This window comes from Heloderma suspectum, chromosome 1 (genome assembly GCF_057233095.1).
Source record: "Heloderma suspectum isolate Gila_16-S chromosome 1, 16-S_ref, whole genome shotgun sequence".
NCBI lineage: Eukaryota > Metazoa > Chordata > Lepidosauria > Squamata > Helodermatidae > Heloderma > Heloderma suspectum.
Genome location: NC_139458.1, coordinates 340,332,083 through 340,353,361, shown reverse-complemented (window position 1 = coordinate 340,353,361; position 21,279 = coordinate 340,332,083). Strand labels below are relative to the sequence as shown.

Sequence of the window (21,279 nt, the reverse complement as noted above, 5' to 3'; positions counted from 1 at the left end):
GGTGGAATTTAGACGCATTGGTAGGGCTGGGTATGGAATCTGGCAAGAAGGGTCAAGAGCGACATCTTTGTCAGGACAGTTGACTTTTCATACTCCAATACTTACCACCTGTCGTAACATAGTTTTAAAAGTCAGATTAAGTAAAAGAACAGATGTCTGACAACCTGCCAACAATTCAGCAGCTTTGTGATGGCAAAGATTCCAAGGCTTATTACTATTTTCAGAATTACAGCCTGCAACCCCTCAGGTGGACACGTCAATACTTGGCTTGCCATGTAACAAATGTTACAGATTCAAGTGTGGTTCAATTTTCCAACTAGCATTTTTGTTTATCGCCTACCATGCTGTCTGTTGCTGATATCCTAAAACAACAACCACGTGAAAATAATTTCATTTTGCATTTACTTTATTCTACAACACGAGCAACATAAATAGTTATAATTTGTTTTAAAATATTTTCCTTTAAGAATTCCCTTTCAACAAAATATACACAAAATACATTTTGCAAACTGGCTTACAACGAACTGTTGAACACTGACACAGGAAAAACTAAACAAATATGTTTCACAAAAAGAGGGGAAGAGGGATGAAGAAAGTCATTTTTAATTTAAGATCACAAGGAAAGAGAGGGCAGGAACCTTAGGACAGTTTGATGACAGGAATTCATAGTTGCGGTAGGCGTAAGCTGACTTTGTATGGCCACTTGATATGGAGTGCAAAGACGAACTCAGGGGACCATCTGGTGCCCCACTGCATACTGTCCCACTACAGTTATTTATTACCAACTTCCTCTCAAGTTGCAGGCCTCCAGCCCTACTCCAGCATTTGCAGAAAGCTACACGCAACTAAGAGCATAAGTAGGCTGGACTGGACCCCAAGTGTATTTGCTCCCTTCAAAGTTTTTTGGATTCTTGCATTTTCATAACTTTATGGGAAATGGAGCAAGAAGTGTTATGGCAGTCATCATTACAAGTCAATATCAGTCAATGTTTTTGTTATATTCACTTTTGAACAAGTTATATCTTTGGCATAAGAGAGCAAATACTCCATTAGGACTTTCGCTTCATTGCAATAGATACAAAAGAGGTTCTTATCCATTTAGCTCGGCATAGTATCTCAAATGGTAAACAGTACCCATTGCTGGAACTGGTCAAGGCATTTGATGATATCCTTGCCATATAATAAGCAGCTATGTTGCTCTAAGAGCGATGCTGTAGTTCTTTAGTATAGAATCTTTTTCCTTTTGTTAAGACAGAGCATTCTCTGTGGGCAGAAAAAAAAATGTTACAAAAAACACAACCCACTGCCCCCAGGGCTATCACCCCAAATGACAGCCCTGCGCTGAGCCTCCAGTCTTGGATCCTTCTGTCTCTACTCAGAGCATTTACTCCATTTCTGCCCCAAAAGCTCTGGCAGCTGCTGGCAAGGAAACAGTCAGTGTAGGGATGCCAGGATACAAGGCAAGCTGAGCTCACAATACAGCTCGAGGAAGAGGAATGAATGAGACACAGGAGAGCCACTTTTGATGAAAGCCACATGATTTTAGCAATGTGCACATTCCACCCTGTTCCCCAGTTCATATCATCACTAGGCCTTTGAATGGTGAGATGGTGCAAGCTTCTACCCTCCATGATGCATGTATGCCTGATTGCCCCATGCCAGTATCTCCCCCACTCTTTGAGATTGGGTGGTGGCAGATAAAGGTTCAGTGAGTGTATGAACTAGGCTATGTGACTTTGCTCCTATCTTCCAAAGCCCTACGGCAGGAATCAGTTCCCTGGGCTTCATCACAGAAGGTTGAAAATCCTGCAATTTACCAGGGATTCTGCTTCCGGAATCTTTGTGGGATTTGATCAGGTCCTTTCCACATGGCTTAAAAACAACAGTAACTAAACTTCTATGTGTTTCCTTAGAAAGCCACTATGTGGTGTTGTTGCTTTATTGGCAATAAAAGTGGCTTTAAACAGTATACCCTCATTTATAGCGACTCCATGGTGGGAGGAGAGAAAATGCCAGACTTTAGTCGTCATGAAAAACAACGCAATAGAGCTCACAAAGAGTGGGAGGTTCCCTGGAGGAAAGCTGCGTTGTGTACAGGACCCGCAAACTTCTATGAGTAAGCAATCTCCATAGCAGGATAAAAGCCCCGTGTGAAGGAACCCCCTGACAGAGGGATGCTTTCCAGATCTGCCATGCATATGTAGCTCTGTGTTCACAAGAGTTTTCTTAGGCATACCAGTGGAAGGTACAGTACCAGTGCATATTTAAAGTGCAATGGCTCCCTCTACTGAAGTGAATGGGAAATTGTTCAGTAGCAGAGGGAAGTTCTATATGCACACTGCTAAGTACATGGTGGTGTACTGGTGGTTTGACATTTGCCTTCTAAGTCTGTGACATTTATTTCAGTGTCATCATCTAATAAGGCTGTGGCAGTTTTTCCTGGTGAGCCACCCCCACCCCCGTTAAATCTAATGTTAGTCCTACTTAGACTGCACCCATTGAATGGGGCTTAAATTAGTTATGACTAAGTACCATTCTATGGGTCAACTCTTAAGTAGGACTAACGTTGTTTAATGTTAGTGACCCAGCGTTAGTGACTCTCAAGTTACATTTACCATCAAACTGAGTTTCCATTTCCACTCTTCAACTTTTACCTACCTAGACCATGATCCTTTGAAGGTCCTCAGGATGCGGTGCTGTTCTTTCCTCCCCCTCTCTCCCTGCCAGTGCTGACCCAAAACATTTTACTGCCTGAGGCAAATGACAAGATGGTGGCTCCCTCCATTCCAAGTACAAAAGGCAACCAGACTGGCTGTTGAATCTTATTTCAGCTGTGTCCTCCACCGCACCCGAGTTTGGTGCAGGCCAGCTTAATGGGCAGGCTGTGCAGCACACACAGCTTTGTCTGCTCCCTGCACCTCCGCATCTGCTTCCTGAGGTGGCCGCTTCACGCTACCTAATGGTAGGGCCACCCCTGCTCCCTGACCACACATTTCTTAAAGTTTGAGGCCAGCTTACATGTTATAGTTTACAGTAAATATATATAAAAAGTTTGCAGTAATGTGGAGAAAATATCCTGATTTGCAAGGTGAGCTGCTGGATACAAACTACTCACTCATATCATTACCTCCCTTTAAAAAGGTAAACATAGTCCATTTTGCCTTCCTCTAATAATAGATGGCCATACAGTCTGATGGCATAGTACACGTGTAACATACACCTCATAGTACAGAACAAAAAAGCCACTTTTGCAATCCAGGATTCCTTTTTTGACATTCAGTCAGTCAAATGGATGAAGAAATCCTGTGTGTGGTATATCTGTCTCTTTACTTAGTTACTCTGTTAAATAGATGCTTATAGGGACAAGCCAGAGTTGCATATAAAATCCCACTAACAAACAACGTAGGTGTGCACCACTTGAAAAGGTTCCCCTAAAAAATCCAACTTCACAAAGAGAGCCATAGAAACACTGCATATTTAAGCTGAAAACCAAATAAAAGAACAAAACAATCAAAACAGGGCAAAGCAGCAGCTTCTTTGACAAAGAATCTCATCATTTGCAGTCGGTAATCACAAAAGTTCAGCAGCTGACAGAAAACTTGTACATTCATAGTCTGCTGTTAATCAAACAAAAAGAGAGAAAGGAGCAAGGGAAACGATAATGTTATTCTTCAAGGCAAACTGTAATGCATCATAAACCAGGCTGATTAGGGCTCTTACACCTCTTTAACTCTATTACTGAGACCAATGATAAGAGGCTGAGCTACATTATCCAAGGGTTGTGATCCCTGCATCTTTTGTGACATTGTAAGGGACTCCAAGATGCCTTCTGTGGGTTACAGGCTACTTTGCTGGTGCCCATAAAAAAGGACCAGCCGCTGCGAGGGTTGGATCTGTAGCTAGATCAACCTTGCCAATAATGACCTCAGAAACACAGGGGAGGGATTACAGGAATCAGTGTGATGCACATGGTATGTGATGGCCATGTGTGTAGGCCGACGTGCTGTCTGGATGCTATTTTCACATGGCTGACATATGAGACTCGGCTGTTGAGTCTGAGAAGTAGTTAAAATGTGAGACAGTGATGCCGCCTCTGTTGGCTTGGGTGGGACCAACGACCATTTGGCTTTTCCACTCCTAGAACTGTCTTAATCAGCAGCCACTGCCTCTGGCTGTGTCAGGGACAGGTCACAGCAAGGTCTCTCTATAGGCTCGACAGGGACCAACTTCCAGTTGGCTCCTCTCCTCTGGGAGCCGCTTCTATTAATGACCATTCCACCTGGCCACATCACAGGGAGAAGTGTGACAGCAACTCCTTTGCAATCAGCACAGCTAGGATCGTCTGCCAGTTGGAACCTCCTCTACCAGAACTGTCTCATACAGCAGACACGATACCTGAATCTGCTTATTTTCTCCTTCTTTGTCTCCCCTTTCTCTGTTGTATCATATCTATTTAAATGTAAACCATTATTTTAAACTATGAACTGCATTGAGTACAGTGGAGAAAAGGCAGTATATAACTGTAGCAAATAAGTAAGTAAATAACATTATGGCCACAGATATATTTGATAGACAATTTTCTAATTAATATCCTTTATATTCAGGTGCTTGATGATAGACAACTTGGCTTAAGAAAAAGGATTGAAAATGGCCAGTGTAGTTAGTGGATGATATTAGATTTGGAAGGTTTTGGTTCAGATTCCTGCTCAGTCATGAACCTCACTAGATAACTTTGGGCTCTCACCCTTTCTGAGACTAACCTACCTCACAGGATGGTTGTGAAGATAAAATGTGATAATTCCATGGATGCTACCTTTCAAACATAAATCCCAGGTTCCTTCCTCTTGATGAAGAAGTGAGGTAATACAAATTGGTAGAACCACAGAGTTTGAAAACAGGAATTCTGGGACAGTAGTTAATTTTGTTACATAAGTTCACCTACAATGTAGGGATGGGAGGAGACAATTGGCACAGGAAGCAGGTAAGTACATTTACTGCTTTATATTTTGCAGGAAGCAAAAAGCAGCCATGTCAATGCTCTACTAGCTCACCTAAAGACCTGTGGATTGGCGTCAAAGGGGTAGAAACCTTTGAAGTTTCTGGCATTTAGCAATGCTACACTGGATTAGCTATTCCATAGGCTGGTTATAGGACTAGGCTACTTTCAGCTGCCTGTCATAACATACTACATCTACCTCTAGGATGACAAGAAGCACCTGAGAAGCCTCTGGACAGATGAATCTCCCCCCTATCCCCACTTGAGATATGAAATGGAACATGCATTACGTCCTTTGAATTATAGTCACTTTTGTGATCTGGAAAGACCTATTTTGCATTGCCTGTTTTGTAAGAAAAAATATTGTTAGAATAAATTGATCCTGCTTACTGTATTTATTGATGCTTCCATTATCTATTTGTGTGAATGCAAATGATTTCTGTCTCATTTAGGGATACAGCAAGGTTCTATACTAAAGACACCTAAGAGCACATTTCCCATGCTAGCTGGGAGACGCTGGGAGTTGTAGGACTTTTTTCTGTCTAAATATTCATAGGATTGTGCCTTATGTGACCATAGTATTCTCAAGTAAATTTTGAATGCAAAGGGTTTTTTTATTTCTGAGGACAACATTTCACTAGAATAGAGAGAACCTGACAACACTGAGGATTTGAAAATGTAAGCCCTCCGTTTGACAGTTTCCTGCCAAGCCTACTTTATGAAGGTGTCCATTTCATACTATCTTCATTTCTCTGAAATTTTCCCTTCCTTTCTTCTGGCAGAGAAATACTTCCATCTAACATTTTCACCCACGAAAATTATGCACCATTAAGTGTGCTGAGTTCTCATGTATCAGCCTGATTTAATAGCATTTTCAGATTAAATATGCAGTATTATTTGTTGACAGTGTGTGAGCACACTACCACATCATGTCCTCTTGTAGACATGAGCAAGATTGGATTGTGCTCTTAAGCAGTCAACAGCATGTGACAGAAATTGCCAGTTAATAATGACCAGCAAATGGCAGTTACATGTACATCCCTCTACCAGTTTTAAAAGATAGCTTTTCAATCACTGCACTTTATTTGTATGCCTTGAAATGCCTTAGATTTGGTCTCTACTTGGTAATGCAACCAATGTTTATTACACAATAATGTCATAAATTCTGCCCACTCTTCCCAGCCATTCTCTTACAGCCTGACGAACCCGAATGTCAGTCACATGACAAGTCAGCTGACTGATGCAGGGAAACACTGCTGGCTGGAGGGCTGTGAAGATCTGGTCTGGAAGGGACTGAATTTGGTTAAGAACTGTCAGTACCATGTTGGTCCATGCCTAAAGGAGAGAGAGAAAAGGAGAGAGTGAGGAAATGTGTTGTGCTGGATAAACAACAGCAATATTGTGAGCGATTGGAAGAATAGAGTTCAACATGTAAAACAAGATGATTGGAGAAACAATGCAGCATCAAAATTAATTGAGAACATGAGTGGTCCAGTGTGAAAAGTTGCCTAGAAAATGAAGTCTGCAGTTGCCTAGAAAAGAAGGATCATGTGCTTGTGCTAGGAGCAGATTCATTCATTTAATTTCATTTAGCAGACCTTTTCTACCTCAAGCGATCTTGGTTCACCAGTGCCAAGATGCCCAGAGGAGAAGTTGGTGCAACAATCATGCCAAAATGAGAAACTAAAAGTAAGGCAGGGGAAAGCATCACAAATCACTGGATAACTCCAGTTATTGTGGGATGGGCCATGAGCATCCTGTTTAGACTTGAAGCTATTATAGGAAAGCTGGACTGATAAGGCAGAGTGTCCATAGGCTGATGGAAACCTGTGAGGTGGGTTAGAATGGGCCACCCAGGCCAAGACACTGTAGGGTTCAGAGCATATGTATTTTGCAAAAGGTGCCAAATACCTAAGGCTGGCCCTGCAGTCACAAATATGACTATTGATGGATGTTTCTAGAAGTGATACTTATTGTTTAAACCCAAACAAGGAAAGCAATGGCTTTAATTTCAAAGGCAGATTTTCTTCAATTTGTGTCTCTCCCTTGTCCTGTTTTCTTACCTGTATTTGTGCCTCCCCATCCCGGACAGATATATTGAGTGAGCTGACTGTCGACCCAGAACGTGGCCTCTTCTCTTGCCTCAAAATCTCTGGCCCTGCACTGAAGGAGTGTCTCATTTGGCTTTGATCCACCAGATTTTGTGGCCTCTGTGGGAGGGGGGAATCAGGGCCCCTTGTGCTTAGTGGGTCCCCTTTCTTGTCAGCTTTCATCTCTTTGGAGAAAGTAGCCAAGTGATGCTGCTGTTTCCTTTTCTTATATTCCGTCATTAGCTTCGATATGGTTTTGTCTGTGGCTATAGTGTAGATTTTGTTGCCAGCACTCTCCCACCATTCTTTTTTTCTGCCTTGGTCTTTCTTCTCAGTTTTGGGGCTCAAGGGTGGAAGAAGCAGTATATCTCCACTTCCTCCCTTAGGAGTGACAGTCTCTGTGAGCACGTCCCTAACCTGGCTTTTGTCATCTTCTGAAGGCGTGTCCTTCCCAGAGAGACCTCCAGTAGACGGGGTCGATGTTTCAGACTGAAAGGATGGAAGGATGAAGAAAGGGTCTCCTCTGAAGACTGGTAACTCATCTATACTATTTTCCAAATCCAGATGCATTTGAATATAGTTGTTACATAATTCCATGCAAAGCTTATGAAGCCTTTTGATTAACCAAGCCCAGTCTGCATTGCTGACAGGCTGAATGCTCAGGGATGGCAGCCTGGCCCTCCACTGTCTCTTCTCCTTCCCCCTTGGTGGGCTCACTTGAGCCGTCTCTTCAAAAATGTCCTCATCTTCTGAAGAGCACTGTTGGGATGAGTCGGTGCTCCTTTCGTCATCTTCAAAGAGGATTTTCTTCACCTGTTCGGCAGTGATGTTTTCCTGGTTAGTAACAATAGCACAGATCAAGGCATGGAAGTAGATGTTGAAGCTCATTGCTGACTGGCGGTACAAGTTGGCAGCTCCGCTGATGCCAGATACCTTTTTGAGCAAACACTTCAACCCAGTCCTCGTATCAAATTCTCTGGCTGTGCGGTAGGAATCCAGAAGTAAGTCGAAGATGACAGCCAAATTCTGCATAGAAATGTACCTGAGGAAGCCAGCCAGTTTGGTTTCCGGCAGCTGTTGCACCACCTTCTCTTCAGAGTGAGAGGGCCCCTTCACAAACTCTTCCAACAAAATATCATATAAATTCTGCAGGAGCACTTGGTGGGAGAGCAGGCTCACTACAATTGTTCTGAAAGGGATGCTTCGAACAGCCAAAAGAGAGAGCAAAAAAGGGAGATTTAGGACCTCGCTAATACTTCTTGAATCACCCAATCATATTTATATCCTACTCTTTCTCCAAAGAGCTCTAGGTGGCAAACATGTAACTATCATAGTTATTATGATTTCTTTCCTCAAAATGTTATCTCTAGACCTGGAGGTCACTAGCTTGGGGAAGGCTGGTTTAGAGATGACACTGGCTACAATTTCAAAGGTCATGTTGTGCAATTCATTTTTTCCCAGAGAGTTTCCTCATCTGAATTCTCCCACGACTTCAAAACAAAGTTGTATTTAAATCCCCATGTTAAAATGTATCTCTTACATTTATATCCCACCTTTCCGCCAAGGAACTCAAACACACAGAAATTTAGCACGTAGGTTTTTCTAGAGGAAGTGAAAATTTTATCTTTAATTGCCCCCTTTAAATAGTTGAGATGGAAAACCTTCAAATCACTTCAACTTTTTATTTTTATCTTCTAGTTTACTATCCCAAATACATAAATATCATGAATTATCATAATAACTTTTAATTTACAATACTAAACATTAAAAACATTGTGGATCAATTATCATTATAGCAAAACAACGTTCAACAAAAACAATCTTTGAAAGGCGGGTGTTAAACAACACTTTGGGGGTGCTATGAGAGAGCCTATCAGAAAAAAAGTACATATGTATGCTTCTGGATTGCACTAGAAACATAAACACAAAGCTCTGTCAAGATATGGCCTGTTTAGTCTCAGTTTCTATGAATAAAATTATGGATCTGAGCCGAACAATGGTGAGGTCACTATGCTATTTGCTTTTTGTATATGCAGAAGAAGACAAAGATGATATAGGATGAAGAGGGCTGCAGTCCTATAGACAATTATCAGGGAGTAAGTAATGCCCAATGAATTCAAGGGGACTTTCTTCTGACTAGCCACACACAAGATTGCAGTCTTATAAGCAGAGAAGATCTTTGTTCAGACAGAACTGGGCGTGAAAGCAAACAAGCAAATCTGTTTGCTCTTCTCTCTTACCAAATGTATTATTACTTTCGTTCAGCCTCATATAAAATGCAAGTTGTTTTCTGTCTGTGCTTGCTTCTCTCCTGCTCCCACCTTTCCATTTCTGCCCTCAGTTCTTTTTCTGCATGCAATTGAATTAATATGCTCCTTCTGTTGTGCTTTGGCACTCCCTAGTGGCTGCATTCTGGCATTCCTTTGATGAGCCTCATCAAAGCTTGGACTCTCCATAGAGATCCTAGACAGCAGCTGACAACCGTGAACCGGCCAAAGTGACATGCAGGACTGCATGAATGTTTCAGCTGGGTCATCGAAGTGGGGTGGCATTTCCCTTTTGGAGGGCATGCAACTCCTATAGTGAGATATCCCAGAATGCCAGCATTGTGTGTGAGACGAATTTGCCTAGGCACCATTGGAGGCTGGTGGCTCTGATGTCAGTGGGGCAGTCAATCGACTCTGGGTTTCAGTCAGAACTCTGAAGGAGTTATCCAAGGTGCTTTTCACCTTGGATAGCTCCTTTAGAATTCTGACTAATTCTGACTAAAACCCAGAGCGGATTCACCAGCCCACTGACATCAGAGCCATCAGTCTCCACTGCTGGGCAACCAAGGCCATTGGTGGTGAACCAGCAAATACCCCACCAAGGCATATTTAGTGCTCTCACATAACACTGTGGAGACGAAGGGGAGGTTTTTGTTGAAGTAAGCTTTTCATTTCAAAACATTTCTGACAGACATTACAATTCATCAAAGGTCTGCAGCTGAAACTGCACAAGGCTGGATGTGCCTGATCTTGGAAGCTACACAGGGTCAGCCCTGGTTCGTACTTGGATGGGAGACTGCCTGGGAATCAGGCTTCCTGCACGGAGCAGGGGGTTGGACTCGATGGTCTTGTAGGCCCCTTCCAACCCTATGAGTCTATGACTTTATACTCCTGAGAATGGAGGAAGATCTGTAACCTTTTAAACTAGGTAGTTGGTGAATATTTTATTCCTTGTATCGCCTATCTAAGAGGATATTTTCTCTGGAAGCATGCCTATCTATCTATCTATCTATCTATCTATCTATCTATCTATCCATCCATCCATCCATCCATCCATCCATCTATCTATATCTATATATCCAGTCAAGAAGTACTTCACCCTTGGCATGAAACTTCATGGAAGGAAAAGAAATGTTCCCTTACCCAAGCTTCCTGTGTATTGATGGCAGCATTAAAAAAAAATCAGATAGAAAGAGAGAAACTTCACTAAGTCAAAACAAAATTTCAGCAGTTACTGATTTGCACAAGCAAGACAGGCTAAAAGAAACACGCAAGCAAGCAAAACCATTGTTGTTGCAAGTGTTATGAACAGGTAGCAACCGCAGCACTGGTCAAATAAGCCTGAGAGTGCGGTCCCCTTCATACATGATTTATGCTAATACCCAGATAGTTTTGGTGTGTAGGCAAACAAGGCATAGCATGAATGCTGTTTGCTCTGTCCCAAGCTTAAGCAGCGGCTGCTTAACCCACGTAACTGCAACAGCAAAAAGGGGGAAAAAAGAAAACACCTCTCACACGATGCACAGCATACACTACGGCATACACTTGTGTTGCTGCTTGGAAATTATCTACAAGTAAGGGGGAAAGGAGAGTGGGCAAGGGGAAGTAACTCTGTAGCACTACCAGAAAAGGCCATGATCAGTACAAACCCTTTGTAAGGGTGGGATAGAGAGAATTTGTACAGCTGTAGAAAAGACAGAGTTTTGCATTTGCCCCTATCCTTGTCCATTCTGAGGGCCCAAGGCAGCAGACATTACTTCAGATCTGTATTTAGCAGCTACGTCTCTCTCCTTTTTTTTTTTACTTTAAGGTAGACACAGGGCCCCCGGACTGGGGTCCCTGTGCCTGCTCTAAGCATGAAAAATGATGTAGCTGCTAGATACGGGTTTGAAGTAATGTCTGTTTTGGCTCTGACAGCAGCTATTACCCATGGTAGCTAAATGGAACTTCTACACCGAGAGGCAATGTAACATATTACTAGATGCTAGGAAGAAGCACCAGAGTCTGGCCAACATCGCTATCTGGCAACACATCTGGCAAGAAACAGAATGCTGGACTAGAGGAACTGTCAAGGCAATTCTTATATGCCTATAATTTGCTTGCCATTTCTACAAAATGCCTATGATAAATATAGGATTTATGATCTAACAGTTGGTAGGTTTTTGCAATAACTGCTCATGGAAATTTGTTAACCTGCACATTTTACTGTCTCCCTCTCCCCAAATACTGTGGCTAATTCAGATCCAGCATTGCAGATGCAGGTCTAGGATCTTCAGTGATGGCCTGCGTCTCATGCAGGCTATAGAGACCAAGGTCACTTTGTGAGTGCCAAACACTGCCAACCTTGGCAAATGTTTAGCCTGGGGAAAGACTGGAATGGCAGGATGAAAAAGAAGTGTCATGCAATTCCACCCCCCCCGCCGCGCCCCCATAATGGATTCATTATATTCCCACTTGGGATCGGTGTAGAGTGCCATTCATACTTCAGTACAAGAAACAATTCTGTCCAGCTTGAAATAGTGGTGCACAATGGCCCTTCGTTTCTAGCCTCATCTTATCTCCCCTTTAGCCTTAGGGAACAAATTGCCTCACCTTTTCTGCGTATGGCCATTGGGCTTCTTGTCAGGAGGCAACTCAATGATAAGCACACAGGACTGAGCGTGTTCAAATCCTTCCTTGTTGTTTGGCGTCTTGGGGGAACACTGGGTGTCCAACATGAATACCTGCAGATCAAATCACAGCAACAACCTGAAGCCCTGTGCTGATCCAGGCTCCAGTAGCAGGGCATGTAAATTGCACATGTAATGTCCCAAGTCCAGTCTCTGGCGTGTTCATGTTGTTGTTGTTGTATACCACCTTATTTGCTAAAAAGCCATCAAAGCAGTGTACAGCAACTGAAAACAATAAAAAACCAAGAACACTAAAACATTAAAACGACATAATTTAAAAGGCTAAATTAAAAACAATGTGTCTTAATGAATCTCAGGAGGATGAGCAAGTGGCAAGGTGATACTCACTTATATCCGTGCTGTATAACAGAGTACTGGATCAGATGGACCAATGGCCTCACTCGCTACAAAGCAGCTCTTTATATATATCTTTAAGCCAGATTTGCCCATGAAGTTAGAAAAATGAACCAAGCATACCAAGCAGAATGAGTGACATGCCCTCCCCAAATAAAAGGGAATAGCTATGCTGACTTGAAGGACCACTGAGTGGGTTCACTACAAAAAGGTTCGTGGTCTGACCTAACCAAAGATCTTCAACTCAGCAAGAGCATCATCATTCTGGAATGAACTACAGCAGGCTTAGGCCACATGAGGCCCCCACCCCAAAACAGCTTCTTTTTGCCACCAAATCCAGTGATGTCAGCAGGAGTGAGGCCTGCGAGGGTCAAAAATGGCCCCTAGACACCCCCCGCTTAAGTTGCCCTGCCTTGAATTATAGGGAGGTGCATGTGAGGATACCTTTTTGGATAGTTAATCCTGGTATAATTACCAACCTCTCTAAAAACAAAACAAAGATGCTCTATGCTCCATAATGTAAACTAATAAACACCAAACCAAGACAGCTTACATGGTTAACAGACCTCATTGGGAGGCATTTGTAAAGAAAATGCTACAAGCCACTAGCCATGCAAAGTTAAGCATTTTGAAGCACTGCTGATTTCACTAGAAGTGTTGAGGCTGCATCATTGCCCAGGCTGGCTTAATTTAGCATGCATTTGCTCACTGCATGGATCAAAGTCTTTTACCTGTTGGGCCATGGCCCGTATTCTCCAGTACTCAGCTTCGGCACTAGGTGAGAGGGAAGGGGCTGCCACTTTCACCTCACAGGCATCACCACTAAAGTTTTCAGAACCACTGTGGAAATAGCCCAACAGATTCTACAGAGAAACACAATAGCAGATGTTTACTGTGCATACTGTATACTAAGCAGCCAAAGGGGCTGATTAAAAGAATAATAATATTCTGCTCTGTAATATTACACTGTCAGTCAGTCAGGGCCCCCCCCCCCCGCACCCCCCATATCACTTTGTTTGTTAACGTGATGCATTTGTGTCAGGTTCTTTCATTTTTTAGAAACAGCTCACTAGTGTGTTTAACCCATTTCTGAGCCTTGCTGCAAACATTCATTAAGGCAGAGGCAGTCCTACGATCTGCATGGTGCGAGAGACTGTAGCTCAGTGGTACATCACCTGCTTTGCATGCAGGGGGTCACAGCTTCTATCCTACATGTACAGGTAGGGCAAGAAAGAATCCTGGCTGAAACTCCGGAGAGCCGCCTGTGTCAATAATACGGGGCTCGATGGACCAATGATAGTTGGATGATTCAATATGAGGCAGCTTCCTATGTTCCTATGCACAGTCTATGATGTGGGTAGGCCACATGGTGCCTGCTGTTACCAAAGGTGCCTGTTGTCATCTTTCGTGGTGCCCACCATGGTGTCCTACCCCTTCCACTTCTTTCTTTCTTTTTTTAATTAACAGGTTTTATTACCAGCAGCTGGGATTGCTGTGAAATAGTTCTCTGTTGGTGCTGAGAACTGGTTTCAGCTTATCATAGAATCATAGGGCTGGAAGGGGCCTACAAGGCCATTGAATCCAACCCCCTACTCAGTGCAGGAAGCCTGATTCCCAAGTGGTCTCCCATCCAAGTACTAACCAGGGCTGACCGGATTAATTCCTAATCTCGCAATTAGCTTCCGAGATTAGACGAGATCGGGCACATCCAGCAAAGCAAGGAAAATAAACTATTCATCTTTAAGTGACTCTGGGGTGGTTCATCCATGGGTTGCAGCCCCACTTGATTACTTTGGGAATGTGTGGAGCCACTGTCTGGCTCCTGGCTGGGCTCAGGCAGAGGTGCTGATTCACACAAATGGACAGTTATACCGGTCACTAAAGTTCTGTGATGGCAGTGCCACTTTCCCAAGATGTTACTATTGCAGAAACCTTGGTGTCTTCTTATGCACCACCCATAGGAAGGCACTGGTTCAAATAAAGAATGCTGCCACACAAACACTCCCAAGATGATCACTGTCATATATAAATGAGCCTGGAGAATAGCAACCTATGTTAGCAGTCGGCTGGCAGAGATGCTTGTAGCATACAGTCAAACCAAGTTATACCTTCACTGGCTCCAGAGTAGCTGAGAAGGCATCCTGCAGCGCACAACATGCTAGCCTCCACATTTCCTCTGTAAAAACAGGACCAGCAGTCACAAGCACATATCTGAAGATAAAGAAAAAGACGATGAAGCACATCCACATCCAACGATTCCTTCATTTTACAACAAGATTGCAAAAAGGGGATCAACCCAAAGGGGAAAACAGCTTTTCTTATTAATGTAGACTTCTGAAGAGCTAAGTGGAGATAATGTGTGGACAGTAACTGGTGGCTCCAATGGCAGTGGGGTGGTGAATCCACTCCAGGTTTCAGTCACAACCAGTCAGAACTCTAAAGGAGCTATCCAAGGTGCTTGGGAAGCTCCTTTAGAGTTCTGACTGAAACCCGGAGCGGATTTATCACCCCACTGCCGTCGGAGCCACCAGCCTCCACTGTATGTAGACCAAGACAGCTTGGGACAGGATATGAACATGCTCTTCTTTGCATTTCCTATGTAACATCTGAAGTGGGAGGTTATGCATCTCCCACCATGGATGGATGCACAAGTTTCAAACGTGCAGAAGGTCACGCAGTAATGTCTGAGGCCGCTTCCAAATTAAAGCCCCAGCTCAGCTGCAGAATTGCTGAATAGACTTGTGCTGTCAATGTCTCAATTTCCTGTTTTCATGGGCTTATTTCCATCATTGTTCTGGAGAAGCTCCTAGAGATACCTTCTTTTGGCTAGAGGTAAATTTTAACCTCCTCATTTTTACATTGTGTCTAATCAACACAGTATGTGAAAACCAAACAACAACAACAACAACACAGCAACACAACTTCCACTGTTTCCTGGACTCTTCATTTAGCTTAAAAGTTCTATTTTGATAAGAAACAAATCAACGCTTGCAGAGAGATGGAAAATGCAAGCTTTGACTTACTTCATTCTTTTAATGTGTTGAACAAATAAAGAAAAGAAATTGATGTTACCTGATACATGAGCACCCAACTCTAGAGATGGTTTCTGTGGGCTCTGCCACACAAGCTACCAGTAACCTGAAGAGGTCTTTGAGCATTGTGTTGATCATATTCTCATAGCCAATATCTAAAAAAGAAATAAGGATAACACCAGAGGCTTTGTATTAATTCTGGTGTTACAGAATTACAGTACAGAGGAACAATTTGTGATATTTGAACCATTTGAGGTTTTGTTTTTAGAACCTGTTCTTTTTGCTGAAGGCAGCCTTGGCACAGGGCTCTTGCTCTTGGGCTTTGCCACATCCCCCAACTAGAAGCTGGGATGATGCAAATATGCTAGCCAAGAAAAATGGCTTGCCCGGGATCAAGCTTTTGTGCAGTGGCCAAATTCCAGGTAATGCTCAGATCCATTCCAGTTTTACAGTTCTATGATGCTGTGATGTTTGGTACGGGCGGGGGGGGGGGGGGGAGCTCTTCCCCAGTTCAAATAGGGCTTTGGTTTTGTTACAGGTTTGCTCCTCTGCAGAGTAGTCTTTTGGTCACTGACCGACAAATCAGGAATACATTCACTGAGGCCAAACAATTCTTTAGCTGGGCTCTAGTAAATGTATATCTTGCCATGCAGATATCCATGGTGCTACGTATGTATCTTATATACACAGCTGATTTTGGCTGTAGATGCTTGGATATAGAATAGATTGCTGACATTCTGGAAGCTCTAAACGTAATTCTTGAATCTAATTCCATTTCTATCTTCAAAACCTTAATATAAACCAATGGAACACATGTTTCCACTTTCTCCAGGTCTGGCGAAATACATCAACAGATACAAACCAATTTCAAATATACAAATACATCAGCATATACAGCAAGGATGGGAAAACTCTAGCCCGCAGGCCTTGCATGCCAGGTGAGTCTTCCTTTGCACACCTCTTACCACACCTGATGGGGATGGGGAAAGCTGCACGAAGGAAGCCTGAGCTAGAGCCTCAGTTGCTCCTCCTGCTACTGGTCGAATCCCTTTCTTCATGCTAATAGAGAAACGGAGTTCCACGCCCCCCTCAGCATAGATTTCAGCAAAATGGGTGGGTGGGGGAGTCATGATGTCATCCCACAGAGGTCTGGTGGGGGCAATTCGGCCCCATACCTTGGAGTAGTTTCCCATTGCTATACAGTGTACATATATAACATCATACCTTTTAAAGATTCTAACACCATTCTCTTCCCACTCTGATAGTAACTAATTGGTGTTTTTTTAAAAAAGGTCTTGATTATGCTGTAAGAGTAAGCTCCAAGAGCCAACTTTGTTTACAACAGTAAATGTAGTTACTGAGAAGTGCTCTTCTCACCTGAATGTATAAATCTGTGAATGTGTTCCACTACTAGTTCACAAGAAAGGCCAATGGCATGCTTGAAATTAGCAGATGCCACATCCCAGTAAGAATGATCACTGTGGCTGCGATGAAGCCAAAGAGACATGGTGGGGAGCAGAAGGTGTACAACTGCATAAATACCAAATCCAGGGCCTGGAGAATAAAAACAGGAGCAGGTTAAAGGGTTTTTGATTTCACATACATGCTCAGGATAACTCACGCCCTAATTCAGGGCATTGTATCCTATATATAAAGACATAAGAAGAGCCCTGCGGAATCCAACCAAGGGTCCATCTAGTCCAGCATTCTCTTCATACAGTGGCCAACCAGCTGTCGACCAGGAACCCACAAGCTGGACATGAGCGCAACAGCCTCCTCCCACCCACATTCCCCAGCAACTGGTGTACATAGGCTCACTGCCTCTGGTACTGGAGATTAGGGATGTATGAAACACTTACCTGGTTTCGTCCAGGGACATCCGCGGTGGGGGGGAGGTGCTCCGTCCCTCCCCCCAAAATCCTCGACGGTGGGGGAGGTGATCCGTTCCTCCTGCCCGGAATCCTGCCTGGCCAGTTCCGCTCCGCAGCCAGGCGTGGAGCCGCCAGCCAGGCCAACCCGCAGCAGGGCCTCCAGCCACTGCTGGACTGCTGTGGACTCAAATGGCGTCCTGAGTAGGGGGATGCCATTTGCGTCCCTATGGTAGCCCGTGATAGGCTACGTAAATATTTACGTAGCCTATCATGGCTAAAGCGGGGACGCAAATGGCATCCCCTATGCCATTTGCGTTCCCGCTTTAGCTGTCATAGGCTACATAAATATTTACGTAGCCTATCATGGAGAAAACAGGAACACAAATGGTGTAGGGGATGCCATTTGCGTCCCCGCTTTAGCTGTGATAGGCTACGTAAATATTTACATAGCCTATCACGGGCTACCATAGGGACGCAAATGGCATCCCCTACTCAGGACGCCATTTGCGTCCGCAGCAGCCTGGCAGCGGCTGGAGCCGCCGCTGCTGCCACTGGAGCCACCGCTGGAGCTGAAGCCACAGCCTCTGCCAGGTAGGCTCCGTTCTGGGGGGCTTTCGTGGGGTGGTGGGGCGGGTTGCTCCTTTCCGCCACGGATTCCGGGGGGCTGAATTCACTGGAATTCGGCCCCCCTGGGATCCATGGCAGAATTCTCTAACATCCCTATATGAGATATATACACTCAGTTGATTCCTTTCTTCTGGACAGATGAGGCATGAAAGTGGTCTGCAAGAAGAGTTTCACTCGCTATGTAATTGCTCTGTACTGACCAATTTTCCTGTCTTTTGCATACCACCCTACAGTACCTGCATAGCAGTAATTTATTCTTTCCTAAAAGAATGAGAATACACACATTCATAACACCTGCAAGTTTAATGCATTTAACATTTAGAGTATACCCATATTTAGGGAACATAATGGGAGGAGCAGTCCTTTAGGAGCATAGGAACTTAGGAAGCTGCCTTATGCTGAATTGGACCATTGGTCCATCCAGCCCAGTATTGTCGACTCTGACTGGCAGTGGCTCTCAAGTGTTTCAGGCAGTATTCTTTCCTAGCCCTACCTGGAGAAGCCGGGGATTGAACCAGGGATCTTCTGCGTGCAAAGCATGTGTTCTGCCACTGAGCCACCCCCCCCCCCCGATCCTTCATTGACAACAGACCTATCAATGACTACTGGTTCACAGTTGTCATCATTCAGCTAATCAGTACTCAATGATTCACAGTTGAAAGTGTGAGCTCATTCCACTGAAAAGCTTTATTTATGTATAAGCACCCCGTCTCCCTCTGTGCTTGAGACAGCTTACAATAAATCATATATTCTAAAACATTAACAATGCCAACACACTCAACCTGGTTTAAAAAGTAATTGTGTTTGGGGCAATATGGAAGTGTTATCTGTGGTGTTTGATCTGTGAGCACTTTTTTACTTGTCCAAATTATCAGCTGGTGCTGGAGCCATCGAGTGATTCATTAAACTTACCTGTGCGAATTAGCCTTATGTTAGGTGTATATTGTAGCTTGACATTCAGTATTCTCTACCTGAGTCTCCAAAATAGTTCTTACAAGAGTGACAAGTGAGACCTGCAACAAAATGTTGCAATGTGGAGTGCTACTGTTCAGGGTTCCAACTAGCTAGCCATTCCCTTTCCAGGATACTCCATTGTCTTCTCCTCCACCACCACAGTTTTCTGTCTCCCTCCACCAACAGTCAGAGTCAGACAGCATTCCACGCCCACGGAGCATGCTCAGTCCTCACTGAGCTGTTTTGGGGTTTTTTTCTTCTCTCCCCCTTAGGTTTCCCCCCCCCCCCACCCTAAAGATTTTTGTACATCTGCAAAAGTTGGAGTTCCTCCAAACCTGCAGTTACCTCCCTTTTGTGTCTGGATGGTGCCATTTTGACCACATAAGAATAGGTGCAGAGTCGGCTATTATAAAGGATAGAAGCTGATCAGTGCTCCTGTTTCACATTGGTTCAACTCTCAATCAAGCTTCCAAAGAGAACTGCAGTACTTCCTGAGTAGAGGCTGGAATAAATTTAGTCAATTACCAGGTGTTTTGGTAACATCCCTCAATAGTTCAAAGAGCAAATCCAAGGTGGGAGGCTGGTGCTGACGAGGGCAGTTGGATATGGCCGTTGCCAACTCTTCCAGCAGAATGATCCAGACGTTAATAAGGCCTAGAAAAACAAAACCTCATGTGAGATGCTATGTGTGATACAGTATATAAGCATTCTGGAATTAGTCCCAGATCCCTAGTTCTTTCCATAGTTCAGTCTATTTTTATTTTATGAGCAGTTGTGAGATGCTGCTCACTCAGTTCTCTGTTCCTGGCTCCAAATAAAGATTGATTCAGACATTCATCAGAAAATTCAGGAAAAGAATAACCTGAGCTTCTGATGTCTGAACTGGCCTCCCCATGTCACCCTTTTGCTCTAATCCAGAACTTGCCTGCCAAGATAATTCAACATTCTCATGCAGTGTCCTGCTTCAAGTATCTACACTAAGAGCCAAACTACACATTACACTAATCGCATTGTGTGTAGCTAGTGTAAGTATGTGGGGCCACTGTGCACCTAGAGGAAAGAGAGGATTAAGCCTTCTGCCCAACCATTTCCATCCCCCAAATCCACCCTCCGCCATGGGGATGGAAGCGAAAAACAACAAAGAAGTCTCAACTGATGCCATTGTACACCCCTAATAGGTGATGCTGTGCATATGCAGAAGGTACAAGGGGGATGGAGAATACATCTGTTTTCCCCCTGGACTTTGAGCCTTTCTACACGAGGCTTTTATTGTGCTCTTAAGATTGCTCGCTCATGGTTGTTCTTTATAGGGGTGTACAAAACCCTGCTTACCTGGCTCCACCGGGTTCCGCAGGTGGGGGGAGGTGCTCCGTCCCTTCCCCTGGAATCCTGGCCTGCCGGCTCTGCTCTGCAGTCAAGCCGCGGAGCCGCCAGCTGGCTCCGGCCGCCCACAGCCGGACATCCAGCCACTGGGCAGCCCTGCAGGGACGCAAATGGCAGCTGTCGTAGCTGCCGTCATTTGCATCCCTGTAGTGAGCCGTGATAGGCTACATAAATATTTACGTAGCCTATCACGGCAGGGGGAATACCCCAGTGTACGCAAATGGCGGTAGCCGCCGCCATTTGCATAGGCTGGTTTTTTTCCCCCCTTGCCGTGATAGGCTATGTAAATATTTACGTAGCCTATCACGACAGGGGGAAAAAAAACCCAGCATATGCAAATGGCGGCGGCTACCGCCATTTGCGTACACTGGGTTCCCCCCCCCCACCGTGATAGGCTACGTAAATACTTACGTAGCCTATCATGGCCTCTGCAGGAACACAAATGGCATCCCTGCGTTAGCCGTGATAGGCTACGTATTTACGTAGCCTATTATGGCTGAAGAAGGAGGAAGCGAATGGTGGCCGCAGGACGGCCGCCATTCGCACATAAGCGCGGACGGGAGCAGATAAGTGCTCCGTTTCGCGCGCCTTTCATGGGGTGAGGGCGGCGGGCACTTCATCCTGCGCACCTTTCGTGGGTTGGGGGGGCGGGGGCTTTGTTCCACGACGGTTTTCGGGGGGCTGAATGCACTGGCATTCGGCCTCACCGAGATCTGTCGCGGAATTCTCTGACATCCCTAATTCTTTACACGACGTTGTCATCCTCCAGGGCCTCTCCCGTGCTTTGCAACCATTATCGCAGGATTTGTTTGTGTTGAAGAAAGTCTGGTATATCCTGAATGGCACTATGAAATACTCCAGGTATTTGCACAAATCCGCTATACCACAGTGCCTTCTAGTGGCTGTATAATGAAACGTATAGAATGGAAGAGAAAGAACCCCCCCAGAAAAATGCACATGTAAAAGAGCCGATCTTAATCCCGCTATTTGAATCTCCAAGAGGAGGATACATTCTCAGTGTATTGAGACGTATGGA

At 44.3% G+C, this 21,279-nt stretch overlaps 1 protein-coding gene across 1 annotated transcript in view; it reads right to left on the bottom strand.

The window, feature by feature from the left end:
• Nucleotides 1–397: 397 nt before the first annotated feature.
• The window catches only part of ARFGEF3 (ARFGEF family member 3), a 103,775-nt gene continuing 82,893 nt past the window's right edge, over nucleotides 398–21,279 (bottom strand). The window contains exons 27-34 of the mRNA XM_084827663.1: nucleotides 19,386–19,514; nucleotides 16,786–16,962; nucleotides 15,449–15,563; nucleotides 14,485–14,587; nucleotides 13,108–13,239; nucleotides 11,946–12,076; nucleotides 7,060–8,287; nucleotides 398–6,331 (exon numbers count right to left, since the gene is read on the bottom strand). Of these exons, the coding sequence (XP_084683789.1) occupies nucleotides 6,140–6,331; nucleotides 7,060–8,287; nucleotides 11,946–12,076; nucleotides 13,108–13,239; nucleotides 14,485–14,587; nucleotides 15,449–15,563; nucleotides 16,786–16,962; nucleotides 19,386–19,514 (2,207 nt within the window). The 3' untranslated portion in view covers nucleotides 398–6,139. The remainder of the gene's footprint in view (nucleotides 6,332–7,059; nucleotides 8,288–11,945; nucleotides 12,077–13,107; nucleotides 13,240–14,484; nucleotides 14,588–15,448; nucleotides 15,564–16,785; nucleotides 16,963–19,385; nucleotides 19,515–21,279) is intronic.